Genomic DNA, 16,610 nt, shown 5'->3' with positions numbered 1-16,610 from the left:
TTCTACGTCCATGTCCATGACCTGTAATCCATCATGCCCTATTCACATTGTGCTGCTGAGCGGAGTTTGAGAGCTGCTTGACAGTAGTTGACAGGCTGCTGCTCTATGGCACGAATGCGCATCGTAAAAAAATATGAATATCATTTTTGCAACCGTCACATCTATCATGGATGACAAATTTCTAGCTGAATGCCCATCAGAAAATAGTTCAACTGGTTTTTTCTGACTCCAAGCCTCGAAGACAGCCCACTACAACTGATAGCCCATTACATTTCCGTATTGGGTAAGTAAGAAAGCCCTGCATAGAATGATTTTCGTGAACCTTCCAAAGGCGTGAATTAGGAAATGTAATTGAAAAAGTCCGATACTTTTTGCCCGCTTTTTCTGTGTTCGTTGGTGGATCCAAGTCTAGAAGTCTAGTCTTGCGCAAACTGTTTCACCTGGACATTCACTATATCTGAGGCTAAGGCCAATTGGAACAGAGCCCCTTGCTTCCTCCACAGTAATTTCAGAGAACGTTAATTTCAGATTTGAGAAGCACGAGTCTCCACAGAACTTGATCTTGTGTCCGAATTATTCTGTGGGCTGTTTTTTTGCTTCGAATTTATTTATATCTACATCTTCGACACCGCCAGCAGAAATACAAGTGGGAGAGCTTGCTTGCCCGTTACCCGTTGATTTCCTTGCCTCCACCGAATGACGAGAAAACGAGGGAATCAGTACACAAAAGTCGGTAGACTGTAAACTATAGCAGAGGCTTTTGCCGCTAAATTTCTGCATGCCTGTTAGCGAGGATCAGTGGAGACTGACTTTGTGCTAGAGTTGCTAAATATCTAGTTGGAAATGGAATGGAAAAGTGGAGCATAGCAAGCGGATGGGCGAGCAAAGCAGTAAAGCAAACTTATTTTCTAGTCTAAATCATATACGAGCTCAAAAATGGTAAGTCTAATGTCGTCTCTGCTTTTTTGTCTGTAAGTCTGCGACTTCGGCCTTCCGGTGAGCTTGTATTTTTAGCTTCTCCTTAGAAGGCGGAGCCTGGGTAATCCGCCCACTTCTCCTGAACCCCTCTAATCAGCAAAGCCAATCTTTCTATAGCTTCTACAATTATATCGACATTGCCGTAGTCTCGAAATGTCTGAATGGTCGAAGACAGTAAAACTATAATCTTCCTGTATTTGTTCGTTATGAGAGCTGTCAGTTGATAGCAATATCGCAATCCTCAAATTTTTTTTCTTCTGTAACCAACTCGCTTAATTGAACAATCGTCCCGAACTTACTTGAGACACTGTCTTCTCTTGCCCCGCTCAACAGCTCGAAGTTATACAAACCCCTTCATAATGTAATACGAGCTTCTCGTCGAACAGACCAAATCGAGCGCTTCTGATTTCCCATTTAAGGGATTCCTACATGTCTCAGTCCTTCCCCTGAGCTTCCTCTTCCTTCTATCGCTATGATCTCGATTCCTAACCGTCAGATAATGGGTTTAAAACTCCAGAGAGCCAACATACAGCGTGAAACTGCTGTTCCGTGCAGGTTATCGAGGCCTGATTTTTAACCTGTGTTTTACTGTTTTCAAACTTTTTAGCTTTTCGAGCGGGCCACGGTTGCTTGCTTCCATCCAATAGATTCTGTTCTATTTGAATACTGTATTTGACTTATTACAAGAAACTAGATTTTCTCTGCCCTTTGTGACACCAGCACTACATGACGTAGGCTTATGTAATCTCAGACCGCAGGCTAGCTTAATTTGCTCAAGTGGCCGTCCTTCGGATGGGCCATCCAGGCTAAGCCAGTCTGCGATTTTGAGTTTCACACCAATAAGACCGGTCGGATATCATTTATGCTATATTCCGTGTTCCGTATTTTAGGTGATTTATTCTTCCCTTCTCTGGCCTGGTCTGTGAGGTGTCATGGAACACAGGTCTAGCCTTCTCACAGCGCAAAGGTGACAACGACGTAGATCAGAACAAAGATGAATAAAGCAAGCATAGGCGCAATTTAATAAACTGACAAGTCATTGGTTCCAGCAAGCCTCCGGATACACAAGAACGGAGGAAGTGAAACCGTACTAATCTATTTGCCCCGCAGCTTACGTGGAAGATGTAGAAAACACGGTGAAGGAAGAACGTCGATGGAACAAAAACGACCAAAGAAAAAGTAATTAGTAAAAACAAGTTCAATATAAACCGATAAATAACAGAATCATACATAGAATTTGATTAGTACCTTTCCATTAAACTTGATGGAGTGAAGATAGTCGTGAGACCAACTAGCGAGTAGCTGCGAGCATTTGCCAGTTAGGGATGCAGAGCTGCAGTTCGCTTATTCGTGTCTGCTATGTACTCTACTCCCATCGGCCACTATAGTCCACAGTTCTTCGAGCAGATATAAAAAAATCTGGGGAACCTATTCGTGGCTGTCCTATTTAGGCATTCAAATTATTAAAAAAGCCTCTTTGCATACCATTCCTGGCAAGAAAGTCCGGAAAATTGTGATTACTGGCGTATTTTACAACCGTAGGGCGCTGTTCGTCAAATCACCCAATTAGCCTGGTCGCTTTCATTTACACTGCTGGCCATGTGATTTGACCCGTAAGCGAGAAACGCTAGTCATGTGATAACAAGCTCGAATCTTAAAAGATGTATCAGTGACATCAGATTCACGAACAGCCGGTTTTTAGTTGTTCCGTGCGGCTCTGTATGCCACGCGTCAACGGTCGGTAGCTCCATAATTTAGGACTTACGCTTGTAGGATGGTGTAGTGACATTCAGCTGACCTCGCTTACTGTGAATTGTCACTATGAGGATTAGGTGCGAGTTCTGCTGTACAAAATGATTTTAGTTGCTGAGCAAATCAGAAGCAAAATCTTGTTTGGCTGCGAGCATTAAGAGTCAAATGATGTTTTCTTTGGCATGCTCGCAGCTTCCATGTCCACAAGCGAGGAGTAATTTTATCTTAAGGTTGAATATATTGTTAATTTCCCGCTCTCTAATTAATATATACGACTCCATAATAGATTGAGGTTCTACGCCGATTGATCCGAAATCAAGAAGCAAAAGACAAATTAGAGTGCGGGACTATCGAACAGTAGTTCGCCGAATGTTCAGTGTCCCGGAGCGAGATCGGACTGCATGGAACACGAACACACAGACTATGCGGCTTGACAGTTCGAACTGTTATGGAACAAGACATGGTAAGTAGAACTCTAATTGCAAGTAGCTTCCATTTTCAGTACACTAAATGAAATTCTAGAAACGTCATTCGGAAAAACTATTTTGCCACTGTCGACTTTCCAGACTTTCTCGACTTTTTACCGCTCTTCAGCTGTCCATCGTTAATATTATCCCAACTAGTTCTTCCGGATCATCATATGTCCGAAATTTAGCTGATATTCCCTCCGAACGTTTATTTTCTTCTCGTTTTTGCTTGCTTTTTTCACCTAGGCCAAATCTTATTCCGTGCACAACTCCGATAGGGTTATGCGACGAGCACAAGTTGCACATGTCCACATCTTGACTTCAGCGGTTTATCTGGATCTTGCACTCTGACGGTGCTCCACGGCACGCGGCATGTAATGGTCTGATGTTTTTATCCTGTCTTTCCAAGTGCCACGCAGACTGTCTAGCCGTTGCAAATTGTGGGTTCGCTAAAGTGAATTTTGTTGCAATTATCCTACAGATTGAAGTTGAAGTAGTTGAAAGGCAAGCTAACCTTCGCCTGTAAGCGAGAATGAATTCCAAACCCTTAAGTTTATAATCTGACTTCTTCAATCCGCTCCTTGAGGGTATCCACTTAGATATGCCCATCTACAAACAGTTTCCGGAACAAGGCAGTGGAGAAAAAATAAAGCGAATGGCGGAAACTGTTGGAGCAAAAAAAACGGACTTCGGATTGAAGAGACTAGAAGGAAAAACTATTCCGAAGGAAAAAGGCGGGGTGGAGGAATTTTTTGTCATTGACGAACTCGCTTAAATTCCATTCATGGTGTAAAACATAGATGATTGTTCTTAGAAATGAAATTCTAATGTCCATTCCTACTCAAAAATGGTCAAATATTTCATTATATATTAATATCGTCATTGGTGCCAGGGCTACGGTATTAATTACTTGGTATGTGTGCCGAAGTCTGGGACTGTGGGTCACGACGCTTGACCTGGGGTAAACGAGAACAGCAGCCGGAACAAGAAACAGTCATTATCTAAAGAGAAGTGAACCATCACGAATATGGCATCTGCATTATTCGTTGACTGGTCCGAGCCATGTGTAGATACAGCGTTCGTAAGAAGACCAATGAGCATCAGAACAATAGGTCGAAACCAGTTGAGGACTCGACTGTACTTTGTCGACGGTTGGCGAGAGCTGTGGTGCGTATTGCAGATGAGGCAATTTAATTTACAGAATTCCAGCACATGGAGAAGGAACGGTTAGTGGATACCAACTAGAATTGGTGCTGTTTAGGCAAGTCAAGTCTGAGAACGACAGAAATTGCTGAGAGTGCAACGATAGCCAAGGCGAGGGTGGGTGGGAGCCCATCCATTACTTAGCGCTTCTCTGCTCATTCGAACAAATAGAGAAGCAAAGTAGAGGACGGTCAGTAGGCTCCGGAGGAGCAATTGCGGATGAAAATGGACTGGTAATTGGAACTCTTTAGTCGTTGCCCTCAGGCCATTAGGGCTGCCAGGCAAGCTATCTGGACACCAGCGGAACTGAAGTTCTGTCCAGCGGTATCAAGAAATGCACCTCTTCAAACCAGCTTTGTTGAGCAGGAAAATGCGAGGATATTGCACTAGAGCCCACTATAGCTGATACGGTATAGGAGACACGCACACGTTACAATCAATTTGCACTACTGCGACGCCTAGCGCAGAGCTAAAACTAGGCCAGCTCAGTATCAGCTAGCCAGTCCCAACACTCAATACAGGACTGAGTGACCAAAAGGAGCAGTCCACAGTGGACAATACAAGGTTCAGGTCTGTGCAGCTAGGCCCACGTGAAGCCCCTGGCCTTGACAGCGTAGTCTGTCAGCAGTCAGATGGGTGAGTACGGCTCGACAAAATTCTGTCGAGCAGTACCTACAACTGTACGCTGCCGCTCTTCCAGCTTTCCAGCGCCGCTGCGGCGTCCTCCTAATAGATGCCTGTTTGGGCTGAACTCTCCCTGCTACGCTCCTTTCTACTTCCTCCGGCACCTAAGTGGATTCCTTCGAGGTTGCTTGCGCTCTTACTTGACGCTGAATCAACGGGCTCAGACTTTTTCTTTCTGTCGACATGTCGCCCCTTTTGTCTCACGCACGCTATATGTCAGTTAGCGGTTGGTCTCGCTCGGTCCTGCAGGCTGTTTGTTTGCCAGCGCTCTTGACCGCCGTACTTCTCGTAGTTATCGCCATTGAAAGCTCCCCTTCAGACGCTTCTGATATCCGACTCTCGTCTTCTATATAATATCCACGATATCCCCCCTCAACCTCGAACAGTTCCTCATCTCATTCCACTTCTCATCATCCTTCTCTGCAGATCATAAGAGTCATTGACTAGTAGCACTTCCCAACAGTCTGATTCCTGCTGCAACTTACTTCGAACAATGTCTGCCTCTCCTCTGCTCCCAACCTCTGAGAACTCTTCCTTCGGAAGTCCCTCTCCCTCTCCTTCCTCTATCTCCTCGTTCTCGTCGCCCGGTTCTCCGGCTTCGGTACAGAGTGGATTCTACTTCTCTGAGAAGGACAATGCTACTACCCGCAAGCCTGGCTTCTTCGCTCGTGTCTGGTCTCGTGTCACTGCTAGTGCTCAGAGTGCCAAAGCTGTTCGTAATGGCTTAGAGGATGGATCTATCTCCCTCAACTCTCTGAGCAACCTTGGTCGCGTTCGTGACTTCTTCCGTGTTCGCATTCTCCTTGAAGTTGTTCTTGTTCTCTACCTGGTTTCTTTGTTCATCAAGTTCCGTCACTACGGCTCGCTCACTGCCGACAAGCTCTACTCGCTTGAGCTTCCTTTGTCAAAGGTCTCCCAGGAGGAGCTCGACATGCAGGTTCCCATGGCTAACCGCATGAAGCCTATTATGCGTGGCAAATCTGACTATCCTTTGAATGTTTTCCTTGTCAATACTCCGAATTATCATTTTGAAGTCTATGTTCCTATCATCGAGACATTCCGTGCCATTGACAATGTCAATATCACCCTTGTCTCTACTGAGGATGGTATGGGAAAATGGGGTCTACGTAATGCCGTTGAAATTGAGGTAAGTTTTACTACTGCATCGGAGTAGTCATTTCTTTTTTTGGCCTAGTATTAACGTTTTTTCAGAGAGGACAAAACCCTGTTGTTGACGCGTTGAAGACGCCGCTCGATTCCCTTGACACTCATCCTGATTTCATGTTCATGACCACTTGCCCTGAGGATATGCGTGTCATCGGAAAAGCTGCTCTTACTAAGATCATGGAGCGTGGAACTCATGTTGTATGCGTTGTTCACGAAGCTCATCTTTGGGATTACATGCACGTCGACCAATACTCTGAGGAAATTGCTTATATGCGCAACTGGATCCAGAAGGACCAGTGGCACTTCGCTACTTTGTCCCCTCATGTTCACACCTTTGTTCGTTCTAACTTCCCTCGTTTCATGGACATCAACGATCGTGATTACCGCCCTCTTCTTTTCCACCCTGTTTTCAACCTTCCTCTTAACCAGAACCTCGACTTCAACTCGAACCAGCCTTTTGCTGTTATTCCTGGCAAGTTCGAGTCTGAGCGCCGCGATTACAACAAGATTTTCTCCGAGTACGAAAGCCTTCACTGCGACATTAACCTTCGCTTGATTGGATCTGGCAAGATTCCTCAGATTTCTGATGGCATGCGTGATCGTATTGGATTTATTACCAACTTGAACTTTTTCGAGTACTTCCAGGAGCTTTCTAAGGGTGTTGCTATTATCCCAACTCTCGGAAATGAACACTACTACAAGTCGCAAGCTTCATCGACTGTCTCTACTTCTGTTGTTGCTGGAACTCCTCTGATTGCTACTACTGCGTTCCTTTACGCACACTCTCAGATTCCTGTAGACGCGGTTTGGCTTCAGGGCGATGACGAGTCTGAACTCGAGGTCCTTACTCGTGTTGGACGTCTCCCTGCTTCGGACTGGGTCCGCAAGAAAAACCGTGTGATGCAGCTGAGATATGAGCTGATGACCGAAAATGTTAACCGATGCTCCCGATTGCTTAACATCATTGGCGAGTACCGGTACGGCAAAGCTGCTGTTGCACATGCTGGCATGTGATTTTATTTCTCAAGACAATCATCGTTATAATTGGCATTTTATCAAATTTTTTCATCCATCTGCAGCAGCTTTCCTTTTTTTCCATTATCACGCATGGCATCTTTCCTTTTTGATTGGCATTTATCTTATTTTACATCCTCCATAGATTGAGAGTGGTGGTACGGCGTTTTTGTGTTACATATTAATTTTTTGCTTGTGTATGAATAGGTCTTTGACTAGGAAGTAATAAAAATTAGAATCTTTATCAATATTTTTTTCTACGTAATTTTTTTCCATAAATAACCTTGTCATTCCTGTCGATCAATCGCTGCATCTGATGCTGACGTGGTTTCTACATACTTAATTGGCTGTCGCATTCTGTGAGCAATGGAAATGTGAAATGGGTTTCACGAGTGCGAAGCCTTGCATATGTATGCACATTGGCCGAACACCGGACCTGAAACGATTCCAGAAGGCATAGTAATAGTCATGCAAGGAGAGTGCGGGATCTTCGTTTCAGAACGAGGGCAGCGTCCGGTTTAGGAAGGTCGTATGAGATAATATGTCGGAAGGACATACGATACTGTTTATTTTGTATTATATAAACACGTTTGCATTTAGATTAACAATTTGCAGCAGCATACAGCTTGCGTGCAGCTCAATTTGGCCAGCTTATACTGGGACTGGGGTTACATAACTTTTGCCCCTATTGCGACCGGTCGCGTCCTCTTTGGGCGGATGTAGACCAATATGGACCAATATGGACCAGTATGGGCCAATATAAGCCAATATAAATCAATTGGGACACTGCAGGCCTGACTCTCGCTGCAACGGACCGGTGGGGATAGGCGATTAATTTAATTACATTAATTATATTTAGGCGCTCCTCTGCAAGCCGCCCCTTTCTCTTAGCAAGCTCCGTGTACGCTCGCGTGTCGCATCGTACTCGAGTTACCTACCTCAACCACCACCACCAACCACCACCGTCTTTTATTTTTCGGTCCTCCCCCACTAGCAAGCACGCTCTCCACTCATGGTCGGTCCCTTCTGCTGAGAATTCAGTCGTTGCAACCTCATTCTCGTCTTACACAAGATCCATGAGACTGTCGAGAACGTAGATGCTGTCCAATCCTGGACCAGCGGCTCCGCCAGTCCCTCCACCACTGCCGTTGCCGCCTCCATCAACCATCATCAGCGAGCTATTGTTACCACATGAACCTTCGTCAAAGTACATCGTGCTCTCTGCTGTTGCTGATGTTCCTCCCACTTCACCAGCTCCACTTGCGCACATCGCTCTTGCTTCGCTTCCCAGTAGCGCAGACTCAGCGGAAGTGCCGCCGCTATAGGGCATCCACGTTCCACCAAAGACCTCGTTGAGCCGAGTAGGGTACAGCTCAAATTCTCGACGGGTGGCGGACATCATCATGTCCATGTCGACCTCTATTTCGTCCGCACCTTCACCAAATGATGCCCCAACTCCTGGCGCGTAGCCCTGCGTAGGCCCGAATCCGCCCAAAACAAAGTCCGTACCCATGGCTCCTGCGGAAGCATCCCCGTACAGCGCTGCTGCTACCCCTCCCTCGCTATTAATAGTCTGTTCATTGGTGTTGCGGTCGCCGCTGTTAGTGTTACCATTGTTTTTGCTGTTGTTGTTGTTGTTATTATTGTTGTTGTTGCTGCTGCTGTTGCTGTTGCTGTTGCTGTTGCTATGTGTGCTCGTGCTCGTATTGTTTCGAGTCAAAATCGTCGATGACGACGCCGACGACGCCGAACTCTGTTCAAATCCTCCTTCCTCGTAGCCCGCAGACCCTGTCCCCGTAGACCCTGCTCTTGCGGTCGTCAGTCCATTCTTGCCGCGTGCAGGACCGCCCGCTCCACTGACTGCGCTGCCGTCGTCCTCAGAAGATGCCTTCGGTACCCGTGCAAACAGCGGCAACTCTCGACCGGTCAACAATCCAGAGAAACTTCGCAAGTCGAAAGGTACGTCCCGCAACATCTCTTCAACGTCACGAGTCGCAGTACTCCCGATACCTATTCGATCCCTGTCGCCTCCCTCTGTCTGTTCGTCTTTGACAATTCCACCAAGGAACTGCCGCTCTTGCTTGTGTTGCTGCTGTTGTTGTTCTTGCTGGCCCTGTTGTCCCTGCTGTCCCAGTTGAGAATGCTGCTGCTGCTGCTGCTGATCGCCAGTCGTTCCAGCAGAACCGACCCCTGAAGACTCCGATGCAAAAGCTATCGATTCTCGCTCCATTTGCTCGAGAACAACGGTAAAGTAGTTCAGCGCCTCCGCACATTGCTCACCGAAAGGCCATACTTTAGCGCCCCGCAGAAGTCCTTCCAGCGCTGTTTGTACCCACGAAATCACTACACGAGTCGAATACAACCAGATATTATGTCTCTGGCACGTGAAATAGGCCCAAACAAGGGTCAGTCCCGACATGAACAATCTCTTCATTCCGAGGAATGTTGGCGGATACGCAAACGCCCGCTGCAACTTTGCGTACAAATCGATCGTCTCTCGGGCACTAGTCAAACATACCAAAGCAGCATTTCCAGATGGCCTTGGATATGCGGGCGACTGCCGGTACAGCAGCATTAAGTGTTCGTGGTACTCAATCTCTATCCGTATTCCTGTCCTCTCGGGCTCCATCATAATTGGCGGCTGCGTGGACTTCCATAGGTCGAGCTCGCGATGTATGTCGACCAGCAACGCCTCGTTGCCTACGCCTGGCGGCCGGATCATCGAGTTTTGCACTGATGTCAGGATCCGCGTTGTGATCCTTCGCAGTCGCACCATGTGCAGAGCTATTGGAACGTCAGCCAGCGTAACATGCGCTGTAGGATCCGTGCTGACTGTAGTGGTCCCCGTCAAGTCTGGGTCGCTGCTTAGACCCAGAAAGTACTGCACGTCGATATCGCGGTCTTGAATACTCAGCGGCCGGCCGAGCATGCAAGACAGCTCTCGATCGAGCGAATATATCGTCCAGAAAACCCGCTTACGCATCTCTTGGTTGATCAAGTTCAAGTTGTGAACAGAAGACTGCCGGTGTAGTCCCATCGCGACCGCGATTCGACAAGCATTGCCCACACAGAGCCATGCCGATGCTCCCTCGGGGTCAAGCATCGAATACACCGACAGCAGCAATAGTACACGCAAGCTGCGAATGTTATCTCTCATCAGTGTCATGTTGAGATCCGGCAGAGCCTGAATAAAATATCGCTTCTGTTTTTCATGCTGTCCTCGGGAAGCGCATCCAATCGCACAGATTAAAAATAATGTTAATCGCCAGGCCGGGACTCGTCGCAGCTGGTCCATAAATGCCGGATCATATGATTTCTGTAGATAGATCCGGAAAGTCGATGAGTTGATTATGCTGTAAAAAATCATTTCCTGAAACCCGTCGCGTGCTAGTTCCAGTGCCTCTTCGAACGGTGGAAAAAATGATGGGTCGGCAGTTGCAGGAGGCATCGTCGGATCATTCTGATTCACGCCTTGCTCACCGGACTTGTCCATGCTCTCAAATCCTTTCGTATACTGTTTCCGCATTTCTGCTATGGAAGGTGTCTTAGGCCGCAGGCCTAGCTCACGAAGCATGACATTGACGTTCGAAGCGATTCCTAGCCCCGACGATGATCCGATGAACCTTGGTTCGCCAGGTGCATCTGCAACTGCACTTTGTTCAGCAGCACTTCCGAGCGACAGAAACCCAACGTGAATCGCTAACTCGTCGATTGTCTCAATGGGATTCTTGAAAGCCTCATAATAGTAATGTTCTGGGCCAACTCGGAACGTGCTGGGCGAATGGTTATCACTCTCAGAGCTTGAAGAATCAGCCTGCGAACTGTGATTCATCGCTAACTCCGTCGTAGCACTTGGCAGCGAGAAGTCAAGCTCGGAGCCTGTCCGAATTTCGGAGATTGTGAGACCTGGAAAAGACCTCGAAACTGATTGCTCCAGCCATGCAATTCGGTCCTCAAGCGCAGAGACGTACCCTCGAGGATACAGCATTGCACCCGACCGGTTGCTCGCGTATTGGCACTTCACTGACGCTTTTACACATGCCGAACATTCGGGATACTTCCCGTCACACTGTAGGAATATCCCGTTAGAATATTTTCAAACTTGATTTAGAAAAATTAAAATTCCATCACTATACCTTTGTCCGCCGCTTATGGCATCGCTCACATGCTTGAACTGTTCTCCGCGTACTGGACGACCGGCCAACTTTTCCGGACGCATGCAAATTCTGCTCCAGGCCATTCGAGTTCGCCGTCGGAGATCCAGAGCCGCCATTGCTGTTTGGCGAAGACGACAGTGAAGAGGACTGAGTCAGCCGAAAGACATGGATTTGGTCACGAACGCCAGATCCTAGTGATCGCGATACAGACTGTGGCGATTCAGAGCGAAGCGCACCTGCGGCAAATATTGGCCGGTCGGTCGATATCTCAACCGACGGCGAAACAGGAGTATTTGGTGCTGCTCCATACTGTGCAGCGATTGATGAAAGGCCTGAACTCTGCAATAGTTGCTGTTGCTGATGCTGATGCTGATGCTGCTGTTGTTGTTGTTGTGGCTGCTGACCCTGCTGTAGCTCGGAAAAACTACCCACACTGGACGACGGCCCTAACAGGCTTGACGCTGGTGAAGAGGCAACAGCCGGATTCAATAACACGGAAGGCTGCCCCGGTGACGAACTGTTTGCGGGATCTGCAAAAGAACTGGAGCCTGCCATCGAGTGTGATGACGAGGTTCTGCTATTGCCAGTACACCGAGAACGACGATATCCGGGTCAATATGGTCATACAACGAACTAAGCCAGAAAAACGAGCCCTTCTACGACGAACCAGAACGTGGATCAGATGTTGTCATATATCCGAGCACAGTTGGTAATTACCCAGTCGGTATATCTATTATTTTTTTTTTAGCGTTTATTCTCCTCAACAATGAGCATTGTTCAGCAGAATAATGAAGTGCCAACCAATTTCCTTCTGCCCTTTTCCTCTCTGGAGCGGAAAACACGCCTAGTCGTTATTACTAGACTCATCTCTGATTGGGACTTTACATTACTTTGGTCCACCTGACTTCCTGGGACTATTAAATGATTATTAACTTAGAGGAAGATAACAATAACAGTGTAATAGTAAAAAAAAATTAGCAATAAAAGCAATAAAAAATAGAATACCAATTCCTAACTTTATAGTACATAATAAAATAGCATAAATATATCAATCATCCGTCCATAAATCAAAATCAAAATACGACTTAGGCCATTCTAGCCATGGCTCCCAATCCCTCCCCAAGATCTTACAAATCATTCGTACGTCGTTTTTTACGCGATGCTGTTGCCACCAAACTTTTGTGAAACTCATAACAGCAAGATAGTGCACGTAGATTGCCAGTGGAACATACTCATGGTCTTTCAGTTTTGTGATAAACTCGTCCGGGCATAGAAACGGCCATGTCATGATGTACCGAATCAATCCTGCGCCTAGTTCCGCAAACTCAGTGTCATTAAAAGTAATCAATTGCTCCAGCACTCGAATTGGACGCTCACAGAGATATTTCAGTTCTGCCTGGTTCAATTCCGTAGCTCGCTTATCCACAAGATTTGTTAGATATAGCAACACACGATCACCGACAGGTAAAAAATTAACATGCGGGTTCCAATGCAACGATGCATGGCCTTTATTCATATTATCGGTCTCGATGACCACAGCCTTAATTCCTAACAACAAGGGCAGCCATCGCTCAATCGAAACCACCCGGCGCGCGTTATATTCCCCGCGTTGGACATATGCAAAGGCATCAACAGAAATCAATGCACCTGCAATGATCAAGGCCTCAAGCTTATCAGGCGTCTTATCAGTCATATCTTGTACTATGCTATCTCTAAATCTCTGAATTGCAAATCCTCGATATGCGACTGCAACGTTATCTTCATAGGATTGGTTATTCCGCTGATATCTCATATGAGTAGCCGAAAGAGCCAGCATCGAGTACATGAGAAAATCGAACTCACACGCCATGGCAGGCACCTCATGAGTCCATAAATAGACTGATCTTGGATTATAGTTATTCGACAAGCTCTTGGATGTATTCAGAATATAGTTTGTCATAAGCGCAAGCTGTTGCGTAGCAATGGTGGGATCAGGATCATAAGATAATACTGTGTGTTCAGCTGGCAGAGCAGTCAAGTTCGGAGCATCTCCGTTTGCATTTTTGGTGTCTCCTGGTGTTGAAAATGTCGTTGCAGATGATCGTGCAGAAAGACCAGCCGCTATAGATGTATTGGGAGTAACACCAGCAAAATAACGGGTCGCAATACCAGGCAGAGCACCAGGAACTGGAACTGATATCCCGATAGGTAAAGTTGGAGGACGGGGAATTCCGCCGATAGGTATTTCGGTACTGAACGACATATGGCTCAACATAGGCGAGGTTGTAGCGGAAGCGTGGTGGAGAACGGGAGAAGTGGCTGCCATAGTGGAAGGATTCATAGAATGTGAAGAGGCAGAATTTGAAATCGACATTGGGTGTGACACCAATTCAGCCTGGTCCGAACCTGTTGATCCACCGACTGACAAAATGTACGAGCAGATTGCATTATGACGAATGCAATTGTTACAGCTAGGTTTGGATTCATCGCACTTGACCTTTCGTCGCTTGCAAACAATACATCCATTACGGGACTTCACGTGCGAGCGACGACCCATTGGGCCTCCGCCTGGAGTCTGCTGCTGTTTGAGAGCCGATAACCTGTCCTGTCCCGGAGAGTCGCCTGAAGACAGCTGGACAGAGGAGGAATGGTGATAGCTAGCACTAGAGGTCGACTGCTCTGGCGAATAGGCTTCATTAGGAGGCTCGAGAAGAATTGAGCCCAGGAAGGAAGAGCGACGTGAGTGCTGGTGCTGGTGGGAAGGAATGATTTCGGCGGATTTCATATCCGAATGGACATGATCTGAGGAGGAGACGCCGGAGTTGATTGAAAGAGAACGAGAGAGCCCAATTGCGCTTGAGCCATTGGTAATACCGGGAGACTCAGTAGCGCTAGTGGACGGACTATCAGACAAAGACGTGGGTAGGACGGCGGCAGACGAGGACGCAGCCGAAGAAGCAGAAGACCCAGGACCAGGCGGTGGAGCAGGGACTACCGGCGCTCTAGTGGCAGATAAAGAGGGTGCGACGCGAGGAGGAGTTGCCGTTGGAACAGCTGTAGCAGCAACCGAGGTTGCTGAAGAGGAGGGAGTAGAGGGTACTAGGTGCAAAGATGCCGGGGATGAAGCAGGAGCGGAGGGAGAGCGCGTCGGGGAGGTAGTTTCGACGGGAGCGGGGAGCGAGGACGAGGAAGACTGCTGCTGTTGCTGTTGACCGCTAGAGACAGAAGCGGACGGCGAAGAGGAGGACGAGGAAGAGGCGGAAGAGGTCACAATTGAGGCAAGAATGTCGCGTTTCGGGGCTAAAGAGGAGGACATCGAACAGAGTCTTCAATTGTCCGAGCAGTTGCTGGAACTAGTACTTCTTGATTCGAAATTATGAATATCCTCGCTTAGTTTCTGGCACGGAGAGACTGCGGCAGGAACAACAGACATGCGAAGACGAAGCTCGGAGCGGGACACGAACGCGAACAGGGATGTCAACGATATAGCGATTGAGCGGATATATAGACTTTTTGTTCACTGCTGCTTAGGACCAGGGGGCGCACCAGCGAAGACGAGCTGCTAGTAGTAGTGCTTTGTTTGGTGATGCTGTTGCGATGATGCTGACCAGCGCAGTTCGCACTTACGTACGAACACGATACCGAGTACGAGGGTCTCGTATCTCTTATCTGAGGCACAGGCGGACCGGACGCAGGTCCTCGCATTGAGGGGATAATGTAAGGGAAGGGTTTAAGAACGTTGAGGGTTTAGAGAGAACATAAATGGGCGGGGTTATAGAATTGATCTGGCTTGTGAAAGTAGAAAAAATAGTTCGGTTTGGATATCTAAAAGAGAGGAAGTGAATTCAGTCAGATATCAGTTCAACTGGTCTGCATTCACGGCCGTCAAAGGCTTCCCAGTCTCAAGAAACGAGCGAATATTATTGAGAACAAGTTGCTCTCCCTTGCGAATCGTGCCGATCGAGAATCCGCCATAGTGCGGCTGGATTGTGACTTGCTCGCAGGTCCTGAAGAATGGGTCAATATCGGGCTCATTTTCAAACACGTCGAGACCTGCACGCTTGATCTTGCCCGAGATGAGGGCTTCTTTGAGCGCCGGTTCATCAATGACGGGGCCGCGCGCGGTATTGACGAGATAGCTACCATGCTTCATGAGTGCAAACTCAGGCCCTGAAATTAGATGGTGAGTTTCCGGAGTCAGCGGACAGTTGATTGACAGAACGTCACATCGCTTCAGCAGTTCTTGCAGCGTGGGAATGTACTCTGCCTCGAGCTCTTTCTCGAGCTCCGGAGCCAGCTGCCGCCGATTATAGTAGATGATCTTCATGTCAAACACGCGTAGTTTTCGCGCTACGTCGCGTCCGATGTCTCCCATTCCTACGATCCCAAGCACTTTTCCCTGGGGGTCATCTACCAGAGGCAGACCTTCTCGCCATTTCCCTGCGCGCGCAGTCAGCTCCGCCTGGGTGGTTCCCCGAAGTGCTGCAAGAACCAAAAACACATGCAGATCTGCCGTTCCCGTGGTCGGCGTTCCGGGTGTGTTTGTGTAGAAAGCGCCGTTCTGGGACATCCATGACGTCTCAACAGCGTCGAAACCAGCACCGCCGCCTGCAAACATCGGACAAGGCATGACGGGACCCAGCAGGTCTCGATCGAACGGCTTATAGTGTGTCCATCCAAACAACCAAAAACAGGCGTCATAGGGAGCCGGACGATGAGCGCAGACCTCGGCTATGGCAGCCTTGGTCGCAGCTCGATTGGTAGGAGTAACGTAGTCGACGTCGTAGTGGTGCTCGAGATACGCCATTTCATCGAAGGCGAACCGCGGTTTCCCGATTGCCAGAATCCGCCGGCGCGTCATTATCTTTGCTCTCTACACTGGATTCTTGTTTCTACAGCACATCCGCATTCAAGCAGTATGTCTGGGCAGGATGGTGCCGCCTCTATATACAGACGCAGCAGAGCAATATCCGAGCCCGTCTACCCACTATCAGAGCTAGAATTATCTCCAGCTGCCGGACTACGCTGGCTTTGTTGGACAAACGCTGGTGGCGTCTAGCGAGGGGGCAGACCAGGCTTGTTACGAGACAGGGTATTTATCCGGCCGGAAAACCGCTTGTGGTCAGCAGCCAGACAGCCAGACAGTCAGACAGCCCAGACAGCCCAGACAGCCCAGTCCAACATGCCTCGGCTATAATTGCTGTCCGAG

At 47.9% G+C, this 16,610-nt stretch overlaps 4 protein-coding genes across 4 annotated transcripts; 1 reads left to right on the top strand and 3 right to left on the bottom strand.

The window, feature by feature from the left end:
• The first annotated feature begins 5,199 nt into the window (after window positions 1-5,199).
• On the top strand, window positions 5,200-7,505 carry V1516DRAFT_681237 (uncharacterized protein). Its single transcript, XM_066923222.1, has 2 exons — window positions 5,200-6,231; window positions 6,297-7,505. Exons 1-2 carry the CDS (start codon window positions 5,578-5,580, stop codon window positions 7,263-7,265), a joined length of 1,623 nt encoding a protein of 540 aa, XP_066775437.1. The 5' UTR covers window positions 5,200-5,577; the 3' UTR covers window positions 7,266-7,505.
• Window positions 7,506-8,926: 1,421 nt separating this feature from the next.
• Window positions 8,927-12,245, bottom strand: V1516DRAFT_681234 (fungal-specific transcription factor domain-containing protein; the record flags this gene model as incomplete). The annotated part of the gene is made up of 2 exons (XM_066923221.1): window positions 11,402-12,245; window positions 8,927-11,334 (listed from the first exon to the last, which is right to left on the bottom strand). Coding segments are annotated over exons 1-2 (2,984 nt in total), but the record flags the coding sequence as incomplete, so codon positions are not given.
• A 225-nt stretch (window positions 12,246-12,470) lies between these two features.
• V1516DRAFT_629093 (uncharacterized protein) lies at window positions 12,471-13,958 on the bottom strand (the record flags this gene model as incomplete). The annotated part of the gene is made up of 2 exons (XM_066919872.1): window positions 12,471-13,653; window positions 13,828-13,958. The coding sequence occupies 2 exons, from the start codon at window positions 13,956-13,958 to the stop codon at window positions 12,471-12,473; spliced, it is 1,314 nt and encodes a 437-aa protein (XP_066775435.1).
• A 1,270-nt stretch (window positions 13,959-15,228) lies between these two features.
• V1516DRAFT_681233 (D-isomer specific 2-hydroxyacid dehydrogenase) lies at window positions 15,229-15,826 on the bottom strand. Its single transcript, XM_066923220.1, has one exon. It carries the CDS (start codon window positions 15,774-15,776, stop codon window positions 15,258-15,260), a length of 519 nt encoding a protein of 172 aa, XP_066775434.1. The 5' UTR covers window positions 15,777-15,826; the 3' UTR covers window positions 15,229-15,257.
• Between the last annotated feature and the right edge of the window lie 784 nt (window positions 15,827-16,610).

Source organism: Lipomyces oligophaga (genome assembly GCF_038497815.1).
Source record: "Lipomyces oligophaga strain CBS 7107 unplaced genomic scaffold V1516scaffold_8, whole genome shotgun sequence".
Taxonomy (NCBI): Eukaryota; Fungi; Ascomycota; class Lipomycetes; order Lipomycetales; family Lipomycetaceae; genus Lipomyces; species [Lipomyces] oligophaga.
The sequence above is the reverse complement of the archived record's forward strand: the minus strand, read 5'-3'. Positions and strand labels throughout refer to the sequence as shown.

Coding starts and splice junctions, on each gene's coding strand:
- V1516DRAFT_681237 (XM_066923222.1), top strand. CDS start 5,578: ATGTCTGCCTCTCCTCTGCTCCCAACCTCTGAGAACTCTTCCTTCGGA. Junction 6,232..6,296: donor GTAATGCCGTTGAAATTGAG/GTAAGTTTTACT, acceptor ACGTTTTTTCAG/AGAGGACAAAACCCTGTTGT.
- V1516DRAFT_681233 (XM_066923220.1), bottom strand. CDS start 15,776: ATGGGAGACATCGGACGCGACGTAGCGCGAAAACTACGCGTGTTTGAC.